Below are 27,903 nucleotides of genomic sequence, written 5' to 3'. Positions count from 1 at the left end.
TAACAGGCTGACACCATTGTCTGATGCATCTCTAGTAATAGTTACACCTTTATTATTCCATATTGCTTCATATTATTTGTCTCAATGTGTTTTTGTTCTTTCAGTTCTCTCAGTTGTCCAGATTGTACAAGCAGTTGGGTCCAGAGGAGTTCCCACTGATCGACCAGGTTTATTACCCCAACCACAAGGAGATGGTGAGTGTTAACCATCTGTCTCTCTCCTCGCTAGTAAACCCTGAGCTATAGGGCACTAGACAGTCCCACTGGACCTGATACAAAGATCCCATCTGTGGTAGGGACATCGGTGCCTGGACGCCGTAAACAGTAAAATCTAAAAGGTTCATGTATATTCAGTGCCCCAGTTCAGCGCTGCTCCACTTGACTTAGCACAGTCCTGTCTAGACCGGAAATTTCATAACCACCAGACTGGTATAATTGCGTGGTACATCATAGTTCTTATAGACACAGTTCAGGTTTTATTAGGAGAGGAAGCCTTACTGCAGTGCCACCACCTCCTCCTATTTCTTCACTGCAGGCATTTTCACACATAAATGATCCCAGACACAGTCTCCGGCAGAATATTTTCCTCTCACTGGGCTTTTTCTAAGATAAAGCACAGCAGACTCAGACGCAATTCTGGAGGCTCATTTTGTGCCTGAGCGGATGAATTTAGCTCTCGCATTTCTCCTACTGCAGCAGAATAGATGCCTATCAAGCACCATTGAGGCTGCAAATACAACATGTTCTCCTGATAATAAACAGTTTGAAGACTGACAACTTGTTGTAGCTGTCAATTTTGGTATAAATAATTATTCTGGATTTGATATCAAATCCAAATTATATATATATATATATATATGTTTATTATTATTATTATTATTATTTATTTTTTTTTTTTATTAATATATTTAAAATTATAATATATTTTTTCACACATTATCATTTTAATGTTATTTACAGAAGAAACCCACTAAAAATGTTATTATATATGAGGTTAAAAAGGTAATTTATATAAAAGTTGCTTGATACAGGAAAAACATGGGCATTGCGATATTTTGTATTTCTGCGATTAAATGTTGCAATATGAATATAATTTCACAATATGACTTAAGTGACTGTAAAGAATTCAGAATTTTACATTGATTGGGATGCTTTTGTAGGTAAGTGCATTTTCTCAAAATATTCAAAAATATAGAAAATTGAATAAAACAACAGAACAACAATAAACTATTTTGTATATATAAATCTAATCACAAATTGATTGCAGATGTGCTATATATGTGTAACTATATATACAAATATATATAAATATAAAACTATATAAATAATATATACAATAACTTGCTATATATATATATATATATATATATATATATATATATATATATATATATATATATATATATATATATATATATATATATATATATATATATATACACACACATACACAGTTGAAGTCAGAATTATTAGCCCCCATTAATTTTTTAACAATTTCTGTTTAAGGGAGAGAACATTTTTTCAACACATTTCTAATCATAATAGTTTTAATAACTCATTTCTAATAACTGATTTATTTTATCTTTGCCATGGTGACAGTAAATAATATTTTACAAGACATTTTTAAGACACTTCTGTTCAGCTTTATGTATCATTATTTACATGTATGTATTAAAAAAACTCTCTCTTGTCATTAGATCACTACACCTGGCTTTCCTGTGGTGGTGAAGATGGGTCATGCTCATTCTGGGATGGGAAAGGTATGAATAAAATAATGTTCTTTAATGTTCCTATCAACTGCTATTTATATGACCAGTTACATTATTGACTTCATTAATTAAATTTGCACTTAAATCAAAGCACAAAATATCTATTACCACTTGGCTAGTTCTGTCTTGTTTCCTGTACAGGTCAAAGTGGACAATCAGTATGACTTTCAAGACATTGCTAGTGTCGTGGCTTTGACAAAGACGTATGCCACATCTGAGCCTTTTATTGATGCCAAATATGACATCCGAATCCAGAAAATTGGCGACAATTACAAGGCCTACATGTAAGAGATTGCAACCGCAGTATTATTCTGGTTTCAAACATCATCTTTTGCTCTTCAATTATAATTGGAACGGATTGTAAGACACTGTGTCATTTCTGCTGTTGTGTTATTGGACAGGAGGACATCCATATCTGGCAACTGGAAGACCAACACAGGATCAGCCATGCTGGAGCAGGTGGCCATGTCTGACAGGTACATACATCTTATAAAACATCTTATTTTGCCATTATGCAAAACTTCTGTAGTATAACATTAGATAGCCCTATTAGAGATTTGGTTGTCTGAAGTATAGCTCTTTATATGGTGTGCTTCTTCCCATGACAGCTAAGGTGCAGGTGTCATGCCATTATAAACTCACCGCATGTAAGATCTGTTTTTTTATAAGCAGTAATCTTCACTGCCTGACTGAGACACAATATAAAGTGGATCTCACACTGGACAAAAAGCACTGCATTAAGGTCTATTGTTCTATGCCATGTCTTTAAAATATGGAAATTTATTTTATCACAGTATTTTCAATGGATTTTCTACTCTTACCTGCTCGATTTAATTTAAACAGCCTTTCATCTCAGTTTATGCTTGAAAAACTAAATGTCTATTTAGCTGCTTATGTCTATTTAGCTGACTATATTTTGATTTAATGACATTAGTAATGCTTTAAAAGGTTCCTAACATAATTAAAAATAGTTACATCAAGCTTTTGGTGGCTGAAAAACACTTCTGAAAATATAGCCCATTATTCTTGCAGCATTTAAATCTGCATTGCCTGTATTGAAACTAGTTGGGGTCTCGAGTGGGACATCATACATTTTCCATACCACATAAAAGCACAATTCTAATTCTGTTTTTGTACCCCTACCCCTTTCCCATGGCCATTGAAACAGAGGGTGAAGAGGAAGGGCTTCAAAATTTACCTAAGAATTTATCTAAGAAATGGGACAGCACTACAGCACCTGCACACATCATCATGTCATCGCGATCTCTTACTTCATATGAGATCGACATTCGCGACTGCTGTGGTTATTCCAGTTGCGGTATTTTTTGGAATTTATCTTCAGGAAATCACTGAAGGCAACGATATCATGTTATCATAACGATATAATTCAATTCAATTCACCTTTATTTGTATAGCGCTTTTACAATGTAGATTGTGTCAAAGCAGCTTCACATAAAAAGTCATAGTAAATTGGAACGGTGTAGTTCAGTTTTCAGTGTTTAAGTTCAGTTCAGTTTAGCTCAGTTTAAGTTTGGTTTAAATTTTTTTTTAATTTTCTTATGCCTTGGTTTTGAGTGTGGTCTTGAAAAATCTCAGTTTTGAGGGCTATCTAGCCTTACGCCTTTAAACTAAAAAGAATTGGGACAGCTCTACCCCTTCACGTGGACACGCAAAATGATGGGTAGGGGTAAAGGGAAGGGCTAAGGGATAGAATTGAGATTGGGCCAAAGTGTTCCAAATGAACCATTTCAAGTGTTCACATTTAACTTATGATTGATAATAAAGCGTATTTGGCATGCTGTCCCGGGAGAGCCAACCAGCTTGGTGAGGGGCCGAACCAGCGGTGTTCTTGCTGTGAGGCAACAGTGCTAACCACTGGGCTGCCATGCCACCCTATCAGAGAGGGGAGGAGTAGAAGTGGAAGGGGGGATTCTTTAAGATGAAGATGACTGGAGTGGAAAACTCTGGTTATTTATAGTGTGTCAGTATTTATCTGATTGGTGCAAAATACGGAGCTGATGCAGGACCAGCCGTGTTCAATCATAAGCACGTGATCCTCTCGAAATTAGTTTATAAATAAACCACACTTATTATTATGTATCATTTTAGTTAGGATGCATAAGGTTTCTTTATCTTGAGGCAATTCAGTTGGCTTTGGAATGTAATTGTATATGAAAATTACTATGCGAATGCACTATTAGGGAAAACTATATATAATACAGTTTGTAAAACTTTCACTAGATTACTTGAAAAGCTCTGTTTGGAAAGAATTGCTATTTAAAAAGATTTTATGTGGGGATAATTTATTAATTTGTATATTTTATTATGCACATGAAAACTGTTAGACTTTCCACAACGAATGTATGTTTTATAAAGTCTTCTTCACTGTGTAAGTCAAGTATAATTCATCTTTTTTTAAAGCTTAAATATTGCCATGAAGCGTTTAAACTTTACTGGAGTGTTTAAACTTGTGACAATGTTAAATTCTGCTATGTTTAAACTCCAGAAATAATAGAATAAGTAAGACAATTGGCACACTGCCACTTTAGCTCTCAGAAACAGGACCTGATGAAGACCATGCAGGTTGAAACGTTGTCATAATAAATCTGTTTTTAAGAGCTAAAGTGGCAGTGTGCCTATTTTCTTACATTTTCTATTGTGTCTGGCTTGATCAAGAATCTTTCGGGTTTGCGCACACTGATGTTTTTCTAGTTATAAACTCCAGAAATCACATGCATTTCGAACTTAGTTGGTATCTATACTTAACATTGCATATACTTTGACATGACAGTACTGTGATACATAATGCATCTGCACATCACAATTTTGGTGATGAAAGTAGGTTGTATCTGAAATTCCCCCCTACTGTATATCCTCATTCACTATTCCCTACATTAGCCCACTAATACAGTCCACTTAAAGGAGTAAGTACAAACCAAGTAAGTGAATTCGAGCACTGAGTGCACCGGAAGGGAGGCCATTTTGTTTGTGTTTTGCTGGTTGATAAATCCGTCAGATGGATTAGATTTTCAACTTCTTAGTCAGAGCCTGTGATATGTATTTAACATTTAGCGAGCTTTCTATTAGTGAGAAAACTAATTATTTTGATTTCTGTCATGTATACAAACATTAATTTAACAGTTATTAATTTATGTATAAACATACACTGATAGAATTTCTCTGTGGATGACATTTTGTGGTCAGATGTGAAAATTATTCCGGAGCACAAACTTTCAGAGTGCATTGTGGGTATTCTTTAGCCACCGAGTGTACACTGGTTGCATACGGTTTGGGCCACCACTACAAATGGCTTGTTCAAGCACTATTTAAGAGTATAGCGGGAGATTTGATACAGCCTATATATTGTGCAGTTCATATTGTGTTTTAAAATGATAAACAACAAACTACATGCTAGAGGATATCAGTTCCAACATGCTACATTTAAAATTAATTTTCACCCATTATGCGTTGATTTTTACTTAAAGAGCCCATATTATAGATGAAATAGGGTCATATTTAGGTTGTAAGGGTCTCCAACAACAGTCTAATATGCATGCAAGGTCAAACAACACTTTGATGGTCTTATAATATGCATTTATTTTTACCTAGTTATCCCAGCGACTCCCATATGAATCGTTCAGCGATTCATTTGTACCCAAACCCGTCCTCAGCGCGAAGCTAATCTGCGCTGATTGGACCAATGACAGGCTGCTGCGATTGGTCGACGACACTGACAGGCTTCAGGGCGAGACAGAGTGAAATGCCCAGCTGCTAATCTACAATATAAAAGTAGTCACAGTGCACACGCTTCATAGTGGATTTTGGCTGCCAGTGGGTGAATGTAAATACAGACGATGGACTAGAAAATACTGACGACTAACTATTTTATCAAGCAAAAAGTCCAAGAACTGGCGAGGATATGCACACACGCACACACAGGGCCGGCGCGTCCAGAATAGAGACGGCGCGGCGGCGACACCTCCCTCCCCCTCCGCGTCCTCAGTTACATCCGAGATTATAACCCTAAGATTTCAACCGCGACACCCCCTAAAGTCCTCACTTTACAAACGGGTCCCTTTGATCACCCTTTGCCTAGAGCTTTACCCTATTCAGAGACACACACACACACACATCAACCTCCTAAGAGGAGACACTCACACAAACGACCGTCCTCAGAGGAGCCACACACACACACATAGCTGACTATCCATAAACAAAGCGGCACGCGTCGCGTTTTCAACGTGGCTTTACACGCGATATGAGAATATAAAGAGTTAACCTGATACAGCACACGCGGTTACAAGTAACAAAACACAACTAAATGCATAATTTGCAAGCTAGAGTAAACGAGGCAACAATTTTAATCGCACGTACTTACACTGGTGAAATGGGGGAAGAAACTGATTCATGATCCACTGATCCTTGTTCTGACAGTCTTTACCGATCCTTCCTTTAACAAACTGATGAAGTCTTCTTTGTAAGCAGGTAGTTTCCAGAGGCTCTCGATCTGCTCAAGGCTAGGCTATATGCTAAGGTTTCATCTTTGGGTGAACTGTCAATAATCTCCATCTGCACAGCGTGACTTCATTCTACCGGTGTCTGTGTGTGTCTCTCTGTGTGTGTGTGTGACTTTTTTCTGTTAGTGGGCGGGGCCGCAGGTTTCAAATCTCCCGGGCTTGCGCGTGCAACTACTTGTGTTTCGTAGCTGCGTCATCGCGAAACACCTAATAACTCGTTATCAAGACGACTCGTTTGAAGCACTAGGAGTCGACTCTTTTATAGATGAATCAATAGTTTTAAACACTGTACACTTACAGATTTAAGCCTTAGCTGGATATTTCACTTCACTTAGAGCTGTGTGACACACTACATGGAAGGGCATTTTCAAAAAGCCATAATATGGGCTCTTTAACTGTTTTGTGATTTTGGTTGTTTTTTTGATCAGTCATGCTGCTCTGATTTATCATAGGGATGTGAAAGTCATTTATACATGAAGACTTAATATAATTGGTGGATTATCTTTTTTAGGAAAATCCTACACTGAACAACCCAGCAAGCATTTTTTTGTGTTTAAAAGAAGTCTAAGCATAAACATCTTGGCTAAAACAAGGCTAAATTTGGGCTGTCAGTGAAAATCGAATAGACATATATGTTATGTGAGGGGCGCTGACAACAGAGTTCCGGATTCACGTGCAGTTTATTACAAGAATGATCAGGCAGACAAAGGTCAATCACAGGAGCAAATGGATCCATACAGAGCAATCTAAAGTGGTGGTCAAAACAGGCAGTGATGAATCAAAACGATATCACAAGGCAATTGTCAAAACACGGCTAGGCTAAACGAGGAAAAAAGCGTCGGAGTGCTCACAGATAAATAGATAAACAAGACTCAGCAAAGTCTGTCTGTGTGTGTGTGCGCTGTATATTCAGTCTGTGTAATCAGTCCTTGAGCAGCCCCCAGATGTGTGTGTGTAATCAAAGGAGAACTGGAACAGGTGTGTGTGTGTGTGGTGCATGATAGGATTTGTAGTCCATATAGTGACAGACTTGTAGTCCGAGTGAAAGTGAATGTTCTCCAACGATCTATGAGAGCCTAGTTTTAGCTAAGACATCCACGCTAGACGTCTATTAGATGTCTATTAAACACAAAATTAAATGTCACATCTTTTTTCTTAAACAGGTTTATCCCACATTTAAATCAGTTCAGTTTGTTCCATGTTTAGATAACATTTAAATCAAAACAGTCAATGACGCCAAGTCAAATATTAGTATCCTGCACTGCAGTGATCCTGATTCCCTTGTTTACTTTGGGCAGTGTGGTCTCGGTGTGGGTGGCTGCTTTTAGTGGAACACACAAGGTCATCATTTGCACTTTTTCCCCTGCAGGTATCGCATGTGGGTGGATGTGTGCTCAGAGGTCTTTGGGGGTCTTGATATATGCGCCGTTGAAGCACTGCATGGTAAAGACGGTCGAGATTACATCATAGAGGTAATGACATCTACGAAAACAGGCAGCTTTCAAAAGAACTTAAAATATGCTTAGTGCCCTGAGCGAGCGCTTATTTCCCTCTTTTTCTGTGTGTGTTTATTAGGTGGTGGGCTGCTCAATGCCTCTGATTGGAGACCAGCAGGATGAGGACCGGGCTCTCATGGCTGACCTTGTTGTGGCTAAAATGAATGAGACTGTGCCACGCACTTCAGCTCCCGCTCCAGTCCGTTCTCAGGTTAACACTCTCCCTTCAAAACATGCAACTAAGCTCACTGGATATATATGCATTTTTGCTAAATTATATAACGTTGTTTTTTTGCACATTTTGTGATGCCAACAAAGTGAAATGTCCAATGTCCAGTGAATGTAAATCTGGAATGCTTTCTTATGTTTGTTGCACATAAAGAGGCGGTTCGGAAATGAAATGTCCAGTTGCGTTAAATAGTAAATGCTCTAAAGCATCGGAAAATAACATACCACCTAAAACCGTTTATTTAGCTCATAGCATGCCTTGTTAATAAAACCAGAAATCATTTTGGACATTTCCCAGAGTGTTCCTATTAGTTCTTGGCTTGACATTTGTCATAAGAGAAGTCACAATGCAGGAAACTGTCTGAAATCTACTGACAATGCCAGAATTTTATTGGAGGAAAATTTGGATCACAGCAGCTGTCAAAGCAACGATCAAAGGCCATTTTTAAGCCTAAGATTTTAGGAGTCTTTTATGATTTTCAAAATTGGTCTTGATGACCAAATTGTGGCTGAAATCGCACAATGTTAGCAATCCCTACCCTAAACCTAACCAACAGTGTTAACTATGGCAAAAAAGTGCAATTTGTCTTGCCATTTTAGCTTGTTTGTAAATATTTCAACTCTTTTGTTGTGACCTAAGGGCTCAAAAACTGAACAAAAAAAATTAAATCAAGAAAATATTTTTTTTTTCAGGATATTTATAAATAAACGGCTATAACAATTATTACAACACTGCACCAATTAATTAATGGTAAATGCAAAAAATAAGAAATAATATTATATATATAGTATATAGAATTATTTGCCCCCCTGAATTATTAGCCCCGTTTCATTTTTTCCCCATTTTCTGTTTAATGAAGAGAAGATTTTTCAACACATTTCTAAACATAATAGTTTTAATAACTCATTTCTAATAACTGATTTATTTTATCTTTGCCATGATGATAGTAAATAATATTTGACCAGATATTTTTCAAGATACTTCTTTACTGCTTAAAGTGACATTTAAAGGCTTAACTAGGTTAATTAGGTTAACTAGATGGGTTAGGGTAATTAGGCAAGTTATTGTATAATGATGGTTTGTTCTGTAGACTATCGAAAAAATATATAGCTTAAAGGGGCTAATAATTTTGACCTTAAAAAGGCTTTTAAAACCTTAAAACTGCTTTTTATTCTAGCCAAAATAAAACAAATAAGACTTTCTCCAGAAGAAAAAATATTATCAGACATACTGTGAAAATTTCCTTGCTCTGTTAAACATCATTTAGGAAATATTTAAAAAATAAAAATAAAAAAAATCCAAAGGCGGCAAATTATTCTGATTTCAACTGTATATTTTTATATATTATAAGAATTCTGAATCTGAATATTCAATATCAATTGGATCTAATGTATTATATATTCAATGTATTTCAGCCTACAATACCATGGTTAGTGTTAGTTGTAAATCCATGGTAAATGCAATTGATTTTTGGGCTAAAATGTCTTCTAAGTGAATCAAAAGCTATTTTTCCATTCATCTATTTTTATGAGCATTTTTGAAATGCGCAAAAAAATTGGTAGATGGAATTGCCAAGATGGCATCAATTTTGAAAATTTGCATAAAAAACTTTTGCAGAAAACTTAGTAGGATAAACTTTTTATTTGATAAGAAAAGATGCACATAAACTACGATGGAATCAAGTTTGTTTACCGAACAAATTCCAGTATGCGTATTAAAAAAGTCATGTGATTTTTTTTTTATAAGAGATCATGTGGTGATAAAAACGTGTGTGAATAGACAAATCAGCAGGCTGAGCACATTATAAAACATATGTTGTTTTGGTTATTCTAAAACGCCTTAACCATTTCAGGATTAGTGTTATATTATTAATTACATCAAGAACTGTCAAGAGCATCTGTGCTCCACGTCTGATGCCTTCAAATGCGTGTTCATTGCATGTCGGCATTGTCCTCTGACAATTTCAGTCATTTATGAAATAATGAAAAGATTGATGCAGCTTCTCCTACCTCAATAAATTCCATTTTTATCTTTGATGTTTGGCGCCAGATAATCAGGAAGTGATGATTTTTCTCTCTTTGACTCATTGGATGGAAACCCTGCTTTATTCGCATGTCTTTTATAGGATATTCCAGCTTTGCGCATAAATTTAATTTGCATCTTCGGATGGAATCACTGTGCAACAATGTTTTTTTACATCAGTTCTTTTGAGAATCTCTGTAATGTTTCATCTTGCTTTGAACTAGTTGAAATCACAGAGACATTTGTGCTGTCTATGTATAAAACTAAATCTGTGCCAAACAAAACACGTCTAGCTGGATCTTGCTGCACTCTTTTTGGGGCAAGTTGATAAATGGTCAGTGCAGTTTGGGATTCAAATGAATACCACAGTTTCATTAAATAGTTTTTTTTAGTGTTTAATGTTTCTCACATGCAACAGAAATGCCCATGATGATCAGTTATCGGTTATGGCTCCAGCATGACCTCTGAAAAAGTCACTCAAGACAGGAAACATTTCACAAAATGCAATCATGTGCTGCCTGAAGTCCTGGAATTGTGTTTCATTTATATGTTTCATTACAAATGTGCTGTACTGGGATGGCTACTGAGTTTACCTTAATATAGAAGCCGTACGCATAGAGTTCATTATGTGCTTTAAAATCATGTGCTACAGTCAAAATGGTCCACAACATAATATGGGAATTTATTAAACTACGATTTTGCCTATTATAATTCACTTGAAAAGAATAATAGTTGTATAATCTCATGTGAGACTTTGAAAACTCCAGCATAAAAACTCAGCGTATCAAAAGATCAAATTTTAATGATCTTCTCAGTTTGAACCAGCATGTTTGGAGCTCAGAAATACTGCTATTGCTTTAGAGCATATCTGAGCTTAAAGCATGCATACAAAACCGTCAATTTTTGCTGGTGCATCATAAAATAGTGCAATGCTGTAAATAATACAGTAAAGCTCTATACTTTCCACCCACCGGTCAGTATTTATTGTCTATTTAGATGCTCAGCAGAAAAGAAATATGAATGCAGAACTTACACTCACAGCATGAGTCTGAGATCCTCTTTGATTGCAGCGCAGAGACTGATATTCTCCATTATTCCCAAAGCTGTGATTGAAATGATGCATAGTCACACAGATGGGAGAGAATTGGGAGTAGGAACTGCCTTTAATGCACAAGCCAGAGAGACTCAAACATCTTCTCTCATCACCACTTTGAATTAAATCACTTGGTTTAATTCCCTCCGCATTTATGCTAAACTGACTGCCTGAAGATTAATGACTATATGTTTTGTCATTTATTTATGTTTCAAGAGTGATGCTCAGCAATTTTGGAGGATGCAGCTGTTTTAATGTTCTATCTAAGGCAGAACTTTTCATTTTTTGAATGAAAGCGATTAAACGTGATCTTAAAATATACTTCAATTTGCACAAAAACTTTTGGGGACAGTGTTTCGTTTATTAAGAATATTGCATGTTGATATCTGATATTGTTTTTACTATTTTATGTCCGTTTTAGGGCCCAGCTGTTTCTCCTCAGCCCATCTCTCAGTCTAGAGTCCCACAGGCACAACAGCGCCCTCCTCCACAGGGTAAGGGATTACAATACTTTAATAATAAAGCTGAACTTTCAGATATAGCACACCAGGAATAATAATGCAGTAATCTTTTACTTGTTTTTTTGTGTCAGTCTAAATGTGTATCGCTTTCATTCTTGTGTTGAGCACATAACATTATGTTCAGCAAGAATTTTAGGATGCCGTTGTAAATTAGAGAAGTGATTTATACTGTCCAACTGCAAAAAACTCATATGTTCACTATAAAAAGTATATATATGAGGCCATACAGTAGTTTTTATCTCCTGTAGCCTTCATATTTGCAAGCCACATGAAGGTTTGACACTATTAATTCAATATTATTTGTGGCTGATTTCAATAGGCATTCATTTTTTTAGTAAATGAGGACTATTTGACCTGTTAGTTGTAACTAGTCTTGAAATGTATCTTTTATTTGACTTTTGAGGGATTTTATAATGCAAATTTGTTGAAATATGTGCATACGATTTGTCTGTTCAGATCAACGCAGAAAAGAAAATGACAGATGGGTTTATTGAAAATGCTAATTCACTCTCTGACAGTGAATGCTGCATATTGAAAGCCAAATGACTCCAGTTACTTCTCTAAAAGGAGTCTTCCAGTTTTCCATTTCTAACAGCCTTTGCCGCAGAGTGAAATACAAAAGCCAAGAAGTATTAACTATGAACCAGATGTTGCAACTTTACTTCAGAAGTGTGATATATTTTCATTAATTATTAAATAACCCTCATGTTGGTTAAATCCTCAGAGACATCCTTAGAACACAAATTAAGATATTTCTGATGAAATCCGAGAGCTCTCTGAGCCTCCATAGACAGTGACGATCCAGAGTGGATACAAAGGAGCCAAATGTGTTGAATATGTTTTTCCAAACAATTGAATGTTTTTTTCAGTGGTTCAACTATAATCATACGAAGTGCCAAGAAAACTTTTGTGCACCAAAAATTGTTAAAATTATTTTGTTCATCTTTGTCTTCTGCATCAGATGACGGTGCACGTTTACTGTGGAATTATGATATATTGCCATTAAATTCAGCAGCGCAACAAAATATCTTTATTTGTGCTTCTTAGTTAAACTAAGGTCTCAGCGGGTTAAAACAACATGGGGGGTGAGAAATTAATATCAGAATTAAAATTTTAGAGGACGTTAGGCTCATGTCATTATTCTAGAGGTGAAGCAGAGTTTAAGCTTTTATCTGAAGGATTTTTTTGTTTTTATTTGAGAGGGCTTATTTTAATTCAGTAACATGAATCACTGGTTCTTTTACTGCACCTGTTATCTTTTCCTATATTTACAGTGGTGGAAATAAGTATTCAACATGTCACCCTTTTTCCTCAGAAAACATATTTTCAAAGGTGCTGTTGACTTGAAATTTTCACTGGATGTTTGTAACAATCCAAAAAATCCATATATGCAAAGAAAGTCTACGTAGTTACGAAACTAGCTGTTTTACAAATTAAGTTATGTGTAATAAAATTAAATGATGCAAAAATTAAGTATTGAACACACGAAGAAAGGGAACTGTAGAAAAGCAGTGAAAGCCAAGACAGCAGCTGAACTCTCTCAACTTTTGTAATTGCAAATTATTATTAGCTGCTTCAGTACAATATTTATTTTACCAGGATGAGGAAGATGAAACCAGGGTGGACATTTCAGCAAGACGGGAATCCAAAACACAGTCAATGAAACTCTCAAATGGCTTCAGAGAAAGAAAATCAAGCTGTAAAACTAACTGACTGACTGAATCCAATATAAAATATAAAATAAAGATCAGATGTGATAGACAAGACCCACAGAACCATCAAGATTTTTACACTCTGTTGAAGTCTCGATATAAAAGGTGTCTTTAAGCCGCCATCATCAAAAAAGCCTTTTATATAAAGTATTAAATACGTTTTAGTAGTTCAGTACTTTCTCCTTGTGTCATTTCATTGTTACACATAACTCATTTGTCAGATTTTTTTGTTGTTTTATTTTTATGTTTGTGTTTTTACCTAAATCTGGTTGAATTCCATGTCAACAGCTCCTTTAGAAATATTATTCCCAGGAAAAAATACTTAAATGTTCATGTACAATACTTATTACCCCCACTGTATATTCTCTGCTGAATTGTAGAAGTCTTTTGTGACATTGTCTTCAATGTCTTGAATTGTCATACATTCGAAGAAAGCTGTTTATTCCGCTAGCAAAATAAAGCAGATATTCCAACCATATTTTACCCAGTAAAAATGAGCTCTGGTTTTAGGAGGCCCTCAACAAGCCGCTGCTAGCACTGCTGCTGCCCGTCAAGGAGCACCGCCACAGCAGCGGCCCTCTCCTCAAGGTCAGCCTCCTGCTCAAACCCAATCTGTGACCAGCCCTAATGCGCAGAACCCCCCTGCTCAACAACCCCGGCCCAATCAACCACCCCAGCGACAGGCCAGTCAAGGGTCAGCAGCTCCGCAGAGGCCTCCTGCAGTACAGATACCTGCTCAGCGTGGCTCTCCTCAGTCACAGAGGCAAGGTGGGCCCCAGCAAGGCGGCCCTCAAACTGGTGGCCAGAGTCCCAAACCAGCCGGTCAGCCTCAACAGAGGCCTCAGCAGCCAAGACAAGGTCAGCCAACCAGGCAGCCTACCCAGGGTGGCCCACAGCCAACCCAGGACGCCCCACAGCCAGCCCCACAGGGCAGTCCTCGTCCTCCTACCACACAACAGCCACGGCCTACTGCACCGGGACAGGGGGGCCCAGGAGGCACACGCCCTCCCTTGCAGCAGAAACCCCAACCTCCACAGAAACCCAGTCCTGATCACCCTGCCTTGAGTGGATCGCCGCAGCTTAAGTAAGATGTTTTTTGTCCTCTGTGTAATCGGCTTGAAATTATTGGTTCCACTCACTGGATGTGAAGGTTTCGATGATTCATAAGCATTTGGACATGTTTTTCCATTTATTGATGTTGTTTCGTAACCCATGCAAGTGAATACTCCAGATGGTGCCCATTTTTCTCTGCCTTGCCTCAAATTACATGACAAGATGATGGTATGATTGACAGTGGCTGTGTGAATTAGGGTAAAGCTATTAGGTATGAATACAGACTTCAAAAATAGCTGTAATCAGATTTAAATGCACTGAGCTCAGAATTTTGGGATCGGAACAACCACAAGTGAGATTTTGGGGTGAGGAGAAATAATGCGAAATGGGACACAGAGGTCAGGGATAGCTAAATATACAGGTCTCTTCTTGTGCTAATTATTTGAATTATACCTGAACTTGGTCTTCTTGTACTTTGATAAATAAACTTAATTTACAGTGTGATTCACAAGCTCTCTATTTAATTTGATTTAATATTCAATTGGTTCTAGTCTAATTTGATTGATTTGGTTCTATTTATAATTCGAGAGGAGCACGTGATATGATTGATCGCGGCTGGTCTCCCATCCTTAATCATTAGCAAACCAATCAGATTAATTCCAACTCACCATAAATATCCCGTCTAGTATTTCTCCCTTATCTTCATTTTTGAAAAAAAATCTTACCAACCCTAAACTTTTCAGTAAAGAATAATTATACAGCATTGGGACTATATAATAATAATAATAAAACAAAATCTAGCTATACTAATTGTGCTGTATGAAGTAAAAAAAACACATCAATAATGTATTAGCAATGCCTTTTTTTTTAAAAAGTGCAACAATAAAGCAACAACACTGTCAAATCAATCCCTGTAAAATAACTAAAACGAATGTATCATGCATGCCAGATTAGCTGTTGGCACTTTGAAAAAACCTGCATTACTTTCTTCAACTCTTTAAACGAAATCTAATTCACACAGCCATCAACCTTACTCAAAATAGGAAACTTTTAAACTGTATAATAATTGGATAAAGCCTAAATCAACTAGAACTTGGCCTTAAATAATTATAAAACCAATCTTTATACCATATATTGGCATCAAAGGCGAAACTGCACATCAGCTTAATTGATAAACATGTCCAAAGGCTCCTGAACAGATTCTAGAAATCATACTATGGTGATTATAATAATAATAATGACATTTGACTATAATGATGATAACAGTAAATATGGCTTATACATATAGGCAGATGCAAAATTAAAACAAAGGAGATACAGAAGTATGCACACTAGATCTGGTATTTTGCATGCCAAAGATGGCTTCCTTCAGTCCTACACCCAAACCATTCATGCACTTGATTGTGGAAATTGCATTTTTTCTCAATGGAAATGTGCATTCAATCTATTTTCACCTTCAAGCATTTGTCAACAAGTATGAATGTGATCATCTTATTCCCACTATTCCTCAATGAAGACTAAGAAAATGTTCCACAATTTTCCAAATTTACATCACTGTTAAATGCATACGCAGTTGTTTCTTCATTTAGGAATAGTGCACGAGAATAAATAATGACGATAAGTGCATGTATCTACATCCAGAGATGCCATTTCCCATAAGGGCTGATGTAAACATTGCACTTGAGTCATGATTTCTTAAAAGATCGACACAAAAGACAGCACATGGATTTCATTCTCTCTCTTTCTCTCACAGCTTATTTATTTTTATCTCTGCCATACCTTTATAAAGCCATCATCATCATGGGTTTGCTGCATGACTTTAATAGCCTCTTCCTCTCCTTTATTGCCACTTCTTCTCTTTGTAGCAAATCCCAGTCTCTTACCAATACATTCAACATTCCAGAAACGCCGGCCGCCCAGCACCAAAGTCCTAGTCAGGACGAAGCCAAGGCTGAGACCATCCGCAACCTTCGGAAATCCTTTGCAAGCCTCTTCTCCGTGGAATAAACACACACATGAACACACAAACACACATACACAGAGAGTCTTTCCGACAAAAAAAACACACAAATATATTAACAAATACACAAAGAAAGGACCAATCGCACATTGCGGTGCATGTCAATTTGCAATGCAACACTGATCAAACACTGCCTGCACTGCTAAAGATTGCAATATGAGGTGAGATATCACAACATTATTGCAATGAAATCTTTTAAGACGACTTAATTCTGTAGACACATTCCCAGTTTTGGAGTCCAACTCATAGAGGGAGGTGTGAAAATAAAATAACACACACTGAACACACTCGCACGCACACTTTTACACTACCTACACAGTGACTGGACACGTGCTAATACTTGCCTATCCATTCCGGTCTCCTATGATTAACTTGCTGGTAATCTTAGATTCTTTTTGCAAATGAAACGTTTTTGGTGGACATTTTGTTGTAGAATCATCCACCGCCACGCTTTCTCAGATATATAAGATATCTGAAATATGTCTGCTAATTGTTCAGAAGCATGTTCTGTTACAACAAGGGGCACCATCTAATGAGTTTACTCGCTGTGCGCCACATTGTAACGCAAACAGTTTATCGTACCCGCTTAAGATTTGGATTTTTGCAATGATTGTGAACCACCGTATGAAATTTTGCATAAGCTTCCATCATCAAAAATGAACCCCCGCGGCTGTTAGCGCTACTTTGAAACTGCATGTCACTTAAGGAGAACGTAGTCGCACAATGTGGGTGGTCTTGCTTTGTGTCGTGTCGTTGCGCCTAGATAAGGTAGTTGTAGTAAAAAACGTTGTTTCATTTTCGTGAGCAAACTGTCGCTGCTTCCCCGACGTCCCTTTTCCTGACTAAATACACACCCTTTGACGTGTTTAACATGCCTTAGCCAGACAGGCAAACATAAAGAGATTGGTTTTGTGCAATCGCATATGTCTCAGGGATGTCCTGAAGAGAACGACGCAATTGTTTAGGCGTCATTGATCAGGTCTTCCAACCCATTACTGAAGAGTGTCACCGCCTGCGAAAGCCAGTAACGGGAGGAATCTGTCGAATGTATTCGTTTGCTACATAAACATGTTTGCACACTAATACTGGAACACTTGAGAACATATGAGATGGGTGAACAGCTCAGGAAGGTTTGTTGCATTAAGAGAAGGTCTATTTTGCATGCCTGGATGAGCATGTAGGGGTTTGGAGCTGCTTGTCCATTGCGCTTGGGGCCCTATGAAAACGCAAAGCCAAACTACAAAGCCAAGGATGCAAACCTCTTCATAAAATGATCATCTTTTGATGAAAAGATGCTCGTCTTGTGTTGGGTTTTAGACTAAACCGCAGCTAGTAGTGCGATCGTAGTTACACAATGTGGTACACACTCCTGAAACTTTTCGCCATACCCAAGGAGTTTAGAGCTCAGTCGGCGGTGTCTTCCACAAAGTGAGGATGAAACGTCCCAACACTGGTGTGTTTTAGGCAATATATTTAGTCAAGGTCATTCCAGGAGTCCCGACCCATCCCGAAACCTGCCCTGCTTCCCGCTCACCAGCCTGTTGTGTATTCACAGTGATCCTTTTGTGACAAATGGTGCGTTAATGTGTATATATATATATGTATAATGTAATGTTGTACCGTAATCTGTCTAAACCAAATAGAAGTGTTGTACAGATCTTAACTCAACAAACGATGCAAACGTCCTGTATTTGATTTTACTCCCAAAAAGGTGATTGTTGTGGGTCTTGTGTGACTGGATTTTCCTCAATCAGATAAGAATTAGGTTGTGCAGTATCTCCACTGTAAACTAAACCTAACAGGTACGTGTTCTTTACTTTATTCATTTTGTGTCAATTGCAGTTGTCAATCTTCAGTGTGTCCATTGATATGATTGTAAGTGGCTTGATTGGTTCACATATGTGGTAATGTAGATGGTCCACCATGATTTTATTGTGGCTCAGGCAAACTTTCAGTGCTCTTCTATGTGGTTTATGTTTTTTAGTATAATATGTATGTTAAATGATGGCTTTAATGAATGTCTAACGAATAACTGTTTCACTGATCCAATCAAGTTTGGAGGCAAATGAAATGTGGGTGATTTTATCTGAATGTTGCAGTACCTGCGGGGAACCCATGCCTGAGGTTTGTAGTTCATACTTTGATTTTTTTGTGGCATTTACATTTGTGTACTTTTTTTATACAGTATATACAAAGGAATTGTGTCCTTTTAAAGAAAATGTGTTGAAATGAGTTATAATTTCTAAATAGGTTTATCCTGTTCTGACTGTTTGAAACTCAGTGAATTTTATTGTCTGTTTCATGCCTGCCAGTTGTATAAAGAAAGGAAGATGTAAAATGAAATCACAGATATATAAATATATAGAGAGAATAAGTCTTAAATCCTACGAAAATGAGAAATATTGTTAAACATTGTGTAGTATTACACAAACAGATGCAACTTTGATGTGATCTTCAATGTAGCTTAATAATGGTGTCAAATTACTATGCTAAAATGTGCACATAATCAATAAAGTCTATCAAATAAATATGCATCACATTTTTCTTACAGGCTCACTTTGGAATATTAATAAAGTTGAAAGTCAAAGTACAAAGGCAGCGCATCACATTGATTGCAGTTTTGACAGTCTACAGAGTTCATTGTGAGTTCTTTAAAAGATAAAAGACTAATGAGGATCTCTGTCTGAATATATGAATGGTAAATTGTATACTATTGATTAGAAATTAATAATTGATATATTACACTTTTAGGCGACGCAGTGGCGCAGTAGATAGTGCTGTTGCCTCACAGCAAGAAGGTTGCTGGTTCGAGCCTCGGCTGGGTCAGTCAGATTCTGTGTGGAGTTTGCATGTTCTCCCCGTGTTCGTGTAGGTTTCCTTGGGGTGCTCCAGTTTCTCCCACAAGTCCAAAGACATGCGATACAGATGAATTGGGTAGGTTAAATTGTCCATAGTGTATGAGTGTGTATGGATGTTTCCCAGAGAAGGGTTGTAGCTGGAAGGGCATCCGCTGTGTAAAACATGAGCTGGATAAGTTGGCGGTTCATTCCGCTGTGGCGACTGCAGATTAATAAAGAGACTAAGCTGAAAAGAAAATGAATCAATGAATGAATATTACACTTCTGTTAAAGGTGAAAATAGTTTTTTTTTTTTACACTCCCAATATTGGAAGCAAACGGCCCCAAAATAACCTAAAATTTGGTTACATGTCTTTTTTGCCAAAACTTGTCCCAGCAATGTAATTTTATGGTTCCCATATTCGTTGTGGCGAACGTGGTGTGGAACTTTTGAAGACCATGGCACGTGACAAAGGCATGTCAGGAAGGGACCATAATAGTCTTTGCGATGTTTCAAATAAAGTCCCAGCAACATAATTTTATGATTCGTTTTGAAGACCAAACTGCCACGTTATGAAGTCCTATCAGGAAGAGACCAAAATGATATTTCCTACGTTTTAAATAATATTATAGTATTATATAATATTATTATAATGTTTTAGAAAGCAAAAATTTTACTTTCTCGAACATCAACATATTGTTACACCAATTTTTTTTTCCTTTAAATTAATAAGCAGACTGATTGTATTTCTTGAAAAGTAATGCTTCAAATAATGATTTGCCAGATAGAACCTTATAATTCCAATCGAAAAATGACTTTTTAGAATTAGAAGGTTCTATCTGCAATTGCCCTGTTTGTTTTCCCCAACTTGCAAATTGAGAAGAATTTTGCTCATTTACATTTTGAGTACTTTTAGGGTCTCTGTCATATTAATTTATGAAAGAGAACTGCTACACACATATTGTTTGCACTCTCAGAAATAAAGGTACGCAAGCTTTCACTGTGGTGGTATCTTTTCTAGGGGTACAAATTTGTACCTAAAAGGCCCATATTAATACCTCAAGGGTACATATTAGTACCTAAAAAGTACAAAAGTGTTCCTCTTAAAATTTGTAGGTACCAATATTTACTTTTGAGGTACCAATTTGGACCCTTCAAGTACAAATGTGTACTTTTTCAAAAGGTACCACTCCAGTGACAACTCATTTCTGAGAGTCTGCTATATAGAATGCAAAAACTTTGAAGCTCAATATCTCAAAATCATTTAATGCAGATAGAACTTTATATTTTCAATGCGACAATAGGTAAAGATAGTTTTACTTATTTTAATGTTCCTATATTGGAAGCGAACGTGGGGATTTTTTCCCAAAACAACCTAAAATTAGGTTCTTTATTGGACAATTATGTCCCAGCAACTTTTTGCTATAACTAACATAACGTGATAACTTCAGATGTAATTTGATGACAGGTTTTCACAACAAAAGTAGCCCAATGGCCAATCAAACTATCCCAAAACAAACCCAATTCATAAACTCTAAATATGCCATTCAAATAAATATTAATGCTTGTATACTGTTCATGGCCAACATAGTGAGGACGTTTTGAACATCGGACTGGCACGTTATGAAGACGTATCAGGAAGGGACCATAATGTGCTCATGTGCTTTGATGTACTATTCATTTTCATAGGAACCACCTAAAAATATATCAAACAAACTTAAAGAGAATTGGCAGTGTTGCGGTGGAATAACCTTCGTAATCTTTTATAACTGGAGTCAGATAAAACAAAAGATAAATATATTAAAATTCAAAACCATCTCATAATAAAATTGGAGTAAGGTATGAATTAAGTTTAAACATTGTGCACAAGAAAGACCGAGCACGCATGCTATTCCTAATTTATGCTTATCACTTGTAGTAATTCTCGAAGCCAGGTTGGAAAATTGTTACATTTAGAGCGATTAAAGGGGCTAAATTTCCAAACAATGGGAAAAAGAGGCATGTATCAGGTTTGTGAATAAACTGCTTATTTTATTTTTATAGATCATAATGATAGATTTATTAAAGATTTCTAAACCTCTCTATCTCTCTCGTGCGCATGTGCGGCGTGAGTGTGAGACGGGCGGTGTGAGTGAGGAGTGCTTGGAGACGCTGTGTGAGTTTTCAAACTTTTTCTTTTTTCCTTTCATTTGAGATTTCAAAGGGAGCTGTAGTGCTGAAGAAGACGTATTGGGAAGGAACTGTAATGGTCGTTGCGACGTTCCAAATAACGTCCCAACACGTAATTTTATGATTCCCATATTCGGTGTGGCGAACGTGGTGAGGACGTTTTGAAGACCAAACTAGCACGTTATAAAGTTGATCAGGAAGAGACCAAAATGGTATCTGCTACGTTTCAAATAATATTATAGTATTATATAATATTATTATAATGTTAGAAAGCAAAAATGAAACTTTCTCGAACATATTGTTACACCAATTTTTAATTCTTTAGTTAAATTAATAAGCAGACTGATTGTAGAAAGTGGTTACTTTGAGATTCTAGTGTGTGAACGGACAAATACACTTAATAATATGTAAACATGTCTGTCTTAGGTGTTTTATTTTAAATACAGCTACTATTAAAGGGGAAATGAAGCACTCAGTCATGTTTACCTTTTTTTGTACATTGGATTCCACTTCAATGAAAATATATTAAATTATTCATGTAACCATTTAGCAGAAAACGGCATGTTTGACTATAGATTTTAGACCTAGGGCGCAGCCATCTTGGAATGTCGCTGTGTCTGACGTCACGGGGTTGGTTGAGTTCCCTGCCCTGAACAGAAACACTAAGAGACTAAAGCCTAATTTAACTCAATGCTTGAAGTTGTAGACGTGGAACTGCTGCAAATACAAGCATCAGATGTGTGTCTAATATAAAAGTATATATATTTATTCTAGTTTTCTTTTTTCCCCTTTTAATTACCAATCATTTGATGCGCTTTGATTCACTCTCTGTATTATGCTGCCTGACAGCCTGTCTGGGTTTGTAACGGACTGAACAGAGACACTGGACAGCCTAATTTAACCCAATGCATGAAGTTGTGGACGGACATCATCGATCTGCTGCAAATACAACAAAGACAAGCATTTAAGTGTCTTCAGTTGTGGTTTTTTTTTTTTTTTTTTTTTTTTTGTTAATACTGTTCTTTTGATAAAATAGTTGTAAAGTAAACAACTGAAACTCAAATAGACTGAAAACATTGTGGCATTATGTATTTTGAACTTCAATCAAAACCTGACTGGAACTTTAGCTGTGCAGAACAAAGCATTCAACAATATTGTAGCAATTTTATTACAATTAAATTACAACCCTGCTGAAAAAACCACAACCTAAACCAGCTTAAGCAGGTTGACTGGTTTTAGATGGATTTAGAGGGGTTTTGGCAATTTCCAGCTATTTCTACCCTGGTCTTAGCTGGTCAGGTTGGAAAACGACCTGCTAAAACCAGCTTGACCAACCTGGTTTAAGCTGGACATAGCTGGTTTTGGCTGGGCTCCCAGCCTGGTTATTGGCTGGTCAAGCTGGTTTTAGCTGGTCATCTCCCAGCCTGACCAGCTAAGACTAGGCTGGAAATGGCCAAAACCAGCCCTCTAAAACCAGGCTGGTTGACCAGCTAAAACTAACCAGCCTAGGCTGGTTTAAGCAGTTTTTCCAGTAGAGAAACCTAAAGATTTTAGCCTAAAGCAAAAAGTAATTGTGAATGTAATCCCAAAACTTTAATTCTGTTTTTAGTAATGTAGGTTTTAGTTATAATTACACTGCAGTGTAGGCAGGGGCGTAGTGGTTATTTTAAATGTGTGTGAAGGGGAACAGCTGACAATAGTATCTGGAATCCTAGCGATGCAATCATTGCAATGTCAGACACAATGCACTGTGAGTGACGTCACTGTGTCAAGTAGGGTTAGAGGTGGGGTTAGGTAAGCGCTTTAAAAAGCATTGGATGCATCTCCGATATCACTGCACCAGGTCTGCATCCAGACCCCTCTCCAATGAGATCCAAAAGTTTATGTTCATATAATTCTTAATTTCTAAATGGTCTGTTTCTAAAAGTGAGAGGACATATCCCCCTGTCACCCTGGTTGCTACGCCCCTGAGTGTTGGATACAACAATATTTGAAATACTTGCTACAGAAGAACGTATATACACTACACTATGCAGTGACATCCAGTCTTACAATTAAATCAAAGGACTACAAGCTTTTACTCAGTATGACCACAGTGTGGCGCAAGCCGGCAGCATTTTCCAGCATCATGTGTGATCTATTTTAAAACATTGAGATCTGCTTTCTAATATATTAATGCATGACTGTGCTGAATTAACAAACAACAGATGATCAGTTTGCATTCGTAACTGCATATTTTACCATAAATGCAAACAGACACAGTTAATGAGAATTATTGTGCATTACTTTAGTTTGGTAGTCCCTGGCTACTTACACAATTTATTTGGTCATAAATGTCAGACTCCACAAAGATCTACATGTACACCACAGAAGTGCTTTTAGTGCTGTCAACAACACAATACAGCAGTAGTTCATTTTCTAAGAACCCTTCTTGACTTTAAAGCCATTTTCTTTATGTATTTTTTGTCCGGTCTCCAACAAAGCTTCTATTCAACTCCTTTGTTTTCTTTTACACAACCTACTCATAATCAAGGCATTGATTGTGCTTTGGAGGCGTATAATTATTTATATTAGTCTGTGACATTTGTTCATTTACATCGAACTAACACTCACTCTTTATTGCTGAAAGTCTCTTTAAACGTCTCAGTATGAATCATGTAATGCAATCAAGCAGAGACATCGCACCCATTCAGTCAGCCAAACACCATTATGCACACAACCATCATACTGTTCATGTTAGAAGAATAATCCACTGGAAAGGAAGATACTGATATGTTAAGCATGAATTGTAAATAGAAGCTAAGCAGTGTTGGGACAACTTACTTTTAATGTGTTACTTCTAGGGATGTTGGATTTGGGAAACATATCTAATTTTTTAACATTTTTTACTAATGCTTTGCTTCTTAGACTTTACACACCTGAAACTTGTCTATAGCACTTGTTCACTGCTGCTCTTATAGTTGTGTAAATTGCTTCCTTGTCCTCATTTGTAAGTCGCTTCGGATAAAAGCGTCTGCTAAATGACTAAATGTCTGCTAAATGACTAACTGTAATTGCATTTTTAAACAGATATTGCGATTTCGATTTGATTTGTGATTTAATTTTGTAGTTAAGCTTCAGCTCAATATTCTGTATCATAGCTTCTTACTGCTAAAATGCAGTGAATGTTAGTAAAAAAAAAAAAGGAACTGAAAAGATACTAATTTACACCAACATTTATTCAAATTTGTTTATAAATATTCAGAAATTAAACACAAATTATTCTCTAGAGCGAACAGTAGTGAATTATGGTGTTAGCAGCCTGATCTCACGAGAAAACGTAAGTATATTACGTTTTGTCAGTTTAGTGGCTAATTCGTATGAATTCGTACGAGTTCAGTCGTACGAAATTGTACGATTTTAAAAAGGAGGCGTGGCACCTAACCCCACCCCTAAACCCAACCGTCATTGGGGGATGAGCAAATCGTACTAAATTGCACGAATTAGATCATACGAATTCGTACGAATTAGCCACCAAATCAAAAAAGTTACGAATTGCCGTAAGATTGTGTTGGTGTTAGTTATCTCCTGGTGCCTTTGTGATGTTTTTTCATATCGTGTAACAGCTGCAAACAACTCTGAAATTGTACTTTGCTGTTGTTTGCTACTAGATTGAGTGTCATTGGCAATACGTTCAGTTGACTTTTAGCAAGACACTCCTCATATAGCCACCTGTGGTGCTTGTTTAGGTGCTGGATGTTGTATTTCCTTCTGCAACAATTCTGTGACAGCTCTTACAAATGACCTGTTTTTGTTCGGTGTCTGTGACTTTGAAACCAAAATATTAAAGACGTGCTGTTTTTCTTTGATATAAATTCGTCTATTAATGCTTCTGAAGTGAAGGCGCCATCGTCCCGCTCATCCACGCTTTCCTGTTTGCTTGTTTTTTTATTTTATTTTGGGCCTTCCACATAGTTCGGTCGCACAGTTCTAATTGGGTAGATTGAAAGCAAGCTTAGGGGCGATACGGTGGCGTAGTTGGTAGCGCTGTTGCCTCACAGGAAAAAGGTCGCTGGTTCGAGCCTCAGCTGGGTCAGTTGGCATTTCTGTGTGGAGTTTGCATGTTCTCCCCTTGTTCGCGTGGGTTTCCTCCGGGTGGTCCGTTTTCCCCCACAGTCCAAAGACATGCACTATTGGTGAATTGGGTAAGCTATATTGTCCATAGTGTGTGTAAATGAGTGTGTATGGGTGTTTCCCAGTGATGGGTTGCGGCTGGAAGGGCATCCGCTGCTTAAAAACATATGCTGGATAAGTTGGTGGTTCATTCCGCTGTGGCAACCCCAGATTAATAAAGGAACTAAGCCGAAAAGAAAATGAATGAATGAAACCGAGCGTAGTAGGACTGTCACACAGATGGCAGTCATGCATGTGCTCTGGGCAGGCGAAATTAAATAATATGTAAATATTTTATATATATATATGACGCTATAATGCATGCGCACATGCATAATCACAATGTTTAATATCGCTATTGCAATTCGATTTCGATTAATTGCACAGCCCTAGTTATTTCTTTAAAAAGCTAACTAAATGTGTCATGTGGTTACTTTTTAAGGAAAGTTACTTTTGGATTACATTTTGGTCTGTTTCTGCTGTATGGACAAGCTTGTTTGTTTTGTTATAAAACTTCTATGTTTTGACAAATATCAGGTCCTACTACACCGAATGTGAAATGATTTGAACAAACCTCAGCCTGAAAAAAAAGATATTTATGTGTGTACAGTTGAGGGATTGACTCAAACTAAGCTTCCATAAGTGGTCTGTTGAAATTCTTGACTCTAATTGTCTGTAAAGTGTGAAATAAAACTGTTTAATGCACAGATAGTTCCAGTCAGTTTTGATCACTTTTTGTAATAAATGTGCTTCCCTCAATAAATGGGAAAACAGTCATTATTCATTCATTCATTTCTCTTTAGCTTAGTCTCTAATTCAGAGGTTGCCACAGCAAAATGAACCGCCAACTATTCCAGCACGTTTTACGCCGCAGATGCCCTTACAGCCGCAACCCAGTACTGGAAAACACCCATACACACTCATTCACACACTGACTCATACTCCTACACTATGGACAGTTTAATTTATTCAAGTCACTTATAGCACATGGCTTTGGACTTTAGGGGAAACCGGAGCACCCAGAGGAAACGCACGCGAACATGTGGAGAACATGCAAATTCCACACAGAAATGCCAACTGACCCAGCCGGGACTCAAACCAAGCGACCTTCTAGCTGTGAGGCAACAGTGAGCCACTGTGCCACCCAGAACTTTTTTGAAAATTAAACACTCAGATATTTTCTTCAAAATAAAAAAGTAATGTGTTCCTTTGCTATTTACTAGAAAATGTAATCTGATTACAAAACACTCATTACTTGTAATGCATTACTCCAACACTAGTTAAGGATGCATGTTTTACAGTTGCATGCAAGCCCAGCAGGCACAGAACGTCAACATGACGTCAGATTGACGTTGTACCCCAACGTCGTGGGGACGTTGCACTTTGTTTGGAATTGAAAATGTCAGGCCAACATCAATGTCCAACATCCAACCTAAAATCAACCAAATATCAACGTCTAAATATGTTAAAGCTTGAAGATGCATGGAAGTTACCGCTATGACGTCTATCAGACGTTAGATTTTGGTTGCCATAACTGACGAATAAATGTCAGTATTTGATGTCAATATGATGTTGGTTTATGATGATGGCTCGACATTGGATATTTTTCAGTTTCCAACACAACCTAAAATCAACCAACATCAACATCTAATGATGTTACAGCTTGACAATGCGTTGACATTACTACTATGACGTCTATCAGATGTAATATTGTGGTTGCCATAACTGATGAGTAAGTGTCAGTATTTGACGTCAATACGATGTTGATTTAAGTAGTTGGATTGCTGGATTTTGGTCACTTTCCAAAATAACCTAAAATCAACCAAATATCAACATTGTTGATACATAAACTTTTGGTCTCCTGAAGTTACGACCTAAATCTAACCTAATATTAACATCTTATGACGTGTGCTTGCTGGGAGGCTTTACTAGAACCTAGAATAAAAGCAATGCCCCATCTGTGCTGTGGTTTCACAGGCTCTGTGCTCTTTGAAAATCAGAAACTGAGCACCACATGAAAACTGTCAGATTCACTGCAGCGAGCTGAGACTCATTATTACATTCTTCAAAGGTCGCAACCTCTGTTCAATATTGTAAACACTATGGAACCGTTGTCTATATTCATGTATTTCACTTTAACAAATGACTATCTTTCGATCTCCAATTAAAAGAAACTGTTCTTTCAAGCTCTCAGCAGCTCTCAGCAGTTATTGTAAATCCCAGTACAGCCAATATAGTCTTGCTCAATTCTGAGCTTAATAAATGACAAGAAAACGAACAGCTTCAGGAAGTAGGAGGTGGATGAGGTCGATT

At 37.1% G+C, this 27,903-nt stretch overlaps 1 protein-coding gene across 2 annotated transcripts in view; it reads left to right on the top strand.

The window, feature by feature from the left end:
- Window positions 1-18,959, top strand: part of syn1 (synapsin I) — a 28,825-nt gene extending 9,866 nt beyond the window's left edge. Inside the window, exons 6-14 of one of the 2 annotated variants that reach the window (XM_056463429.1) lie at window positions 105-194; window positions 1,697-1,759; window positions 1,910-2,052; window positions 2,170-2,244; window positions 7,655-7,757; window positions 7,861-7,992; window positions 11,547-11,619; window positions 13,869-14,442; window positions 16,315-18,959. In XM_056463429.1, coding sequence (XP_056319404.1) covers window positions 105-194; window positions 1,697-1,759; window positions 1,910-2,052; window positions 2,170-2,244; window positions 7,655-7,757; window positions 7,861-7,992; window positions 11,547-11,619; window positions 13,869-14,442; window positions 16,315-16,345 — 1,284 coding nt within the window. In that variant the 3' untranslated portion in view covers window positions 16,346-18,959. Of the gene's footprint in view, window positions 1-104; window positions 195-1,696; window positions 1,760-1,909; window positions 2,053-2,169; window positions 2,245-7,654; window positions 7,758-7,860; window positions 7,993-11,546; window positions 11,620-13,868; window positions 14,443-16,276 lie in introns of both variants that reach the window. The other variant, XM_056463428.1, reaches the window with a different exon arrangement.
- The last annotated feature ends 8,944 nt before the right edge of the window (window positions 18,960-27,903 follow it).

The sequence above is a fragment of the Danio aesculapii genome, chromosome 8 (assembly GCF_903798145.1).
Source record: "Danio aesculapii chromosome 8, fDanAes4.1, whole genome shotgun sequence".
In the NCBI taxonomy this organism is placed as follows: domain Eukaryota; kingdom Metazoa; phylum Chordata; class Actinopteri; order Cypriniformes; family Danionidae; genus Danio; species Danio aesculapii.
This window is presented reverse-complemented; position numbering and strand designations above follow the sequence as displayed.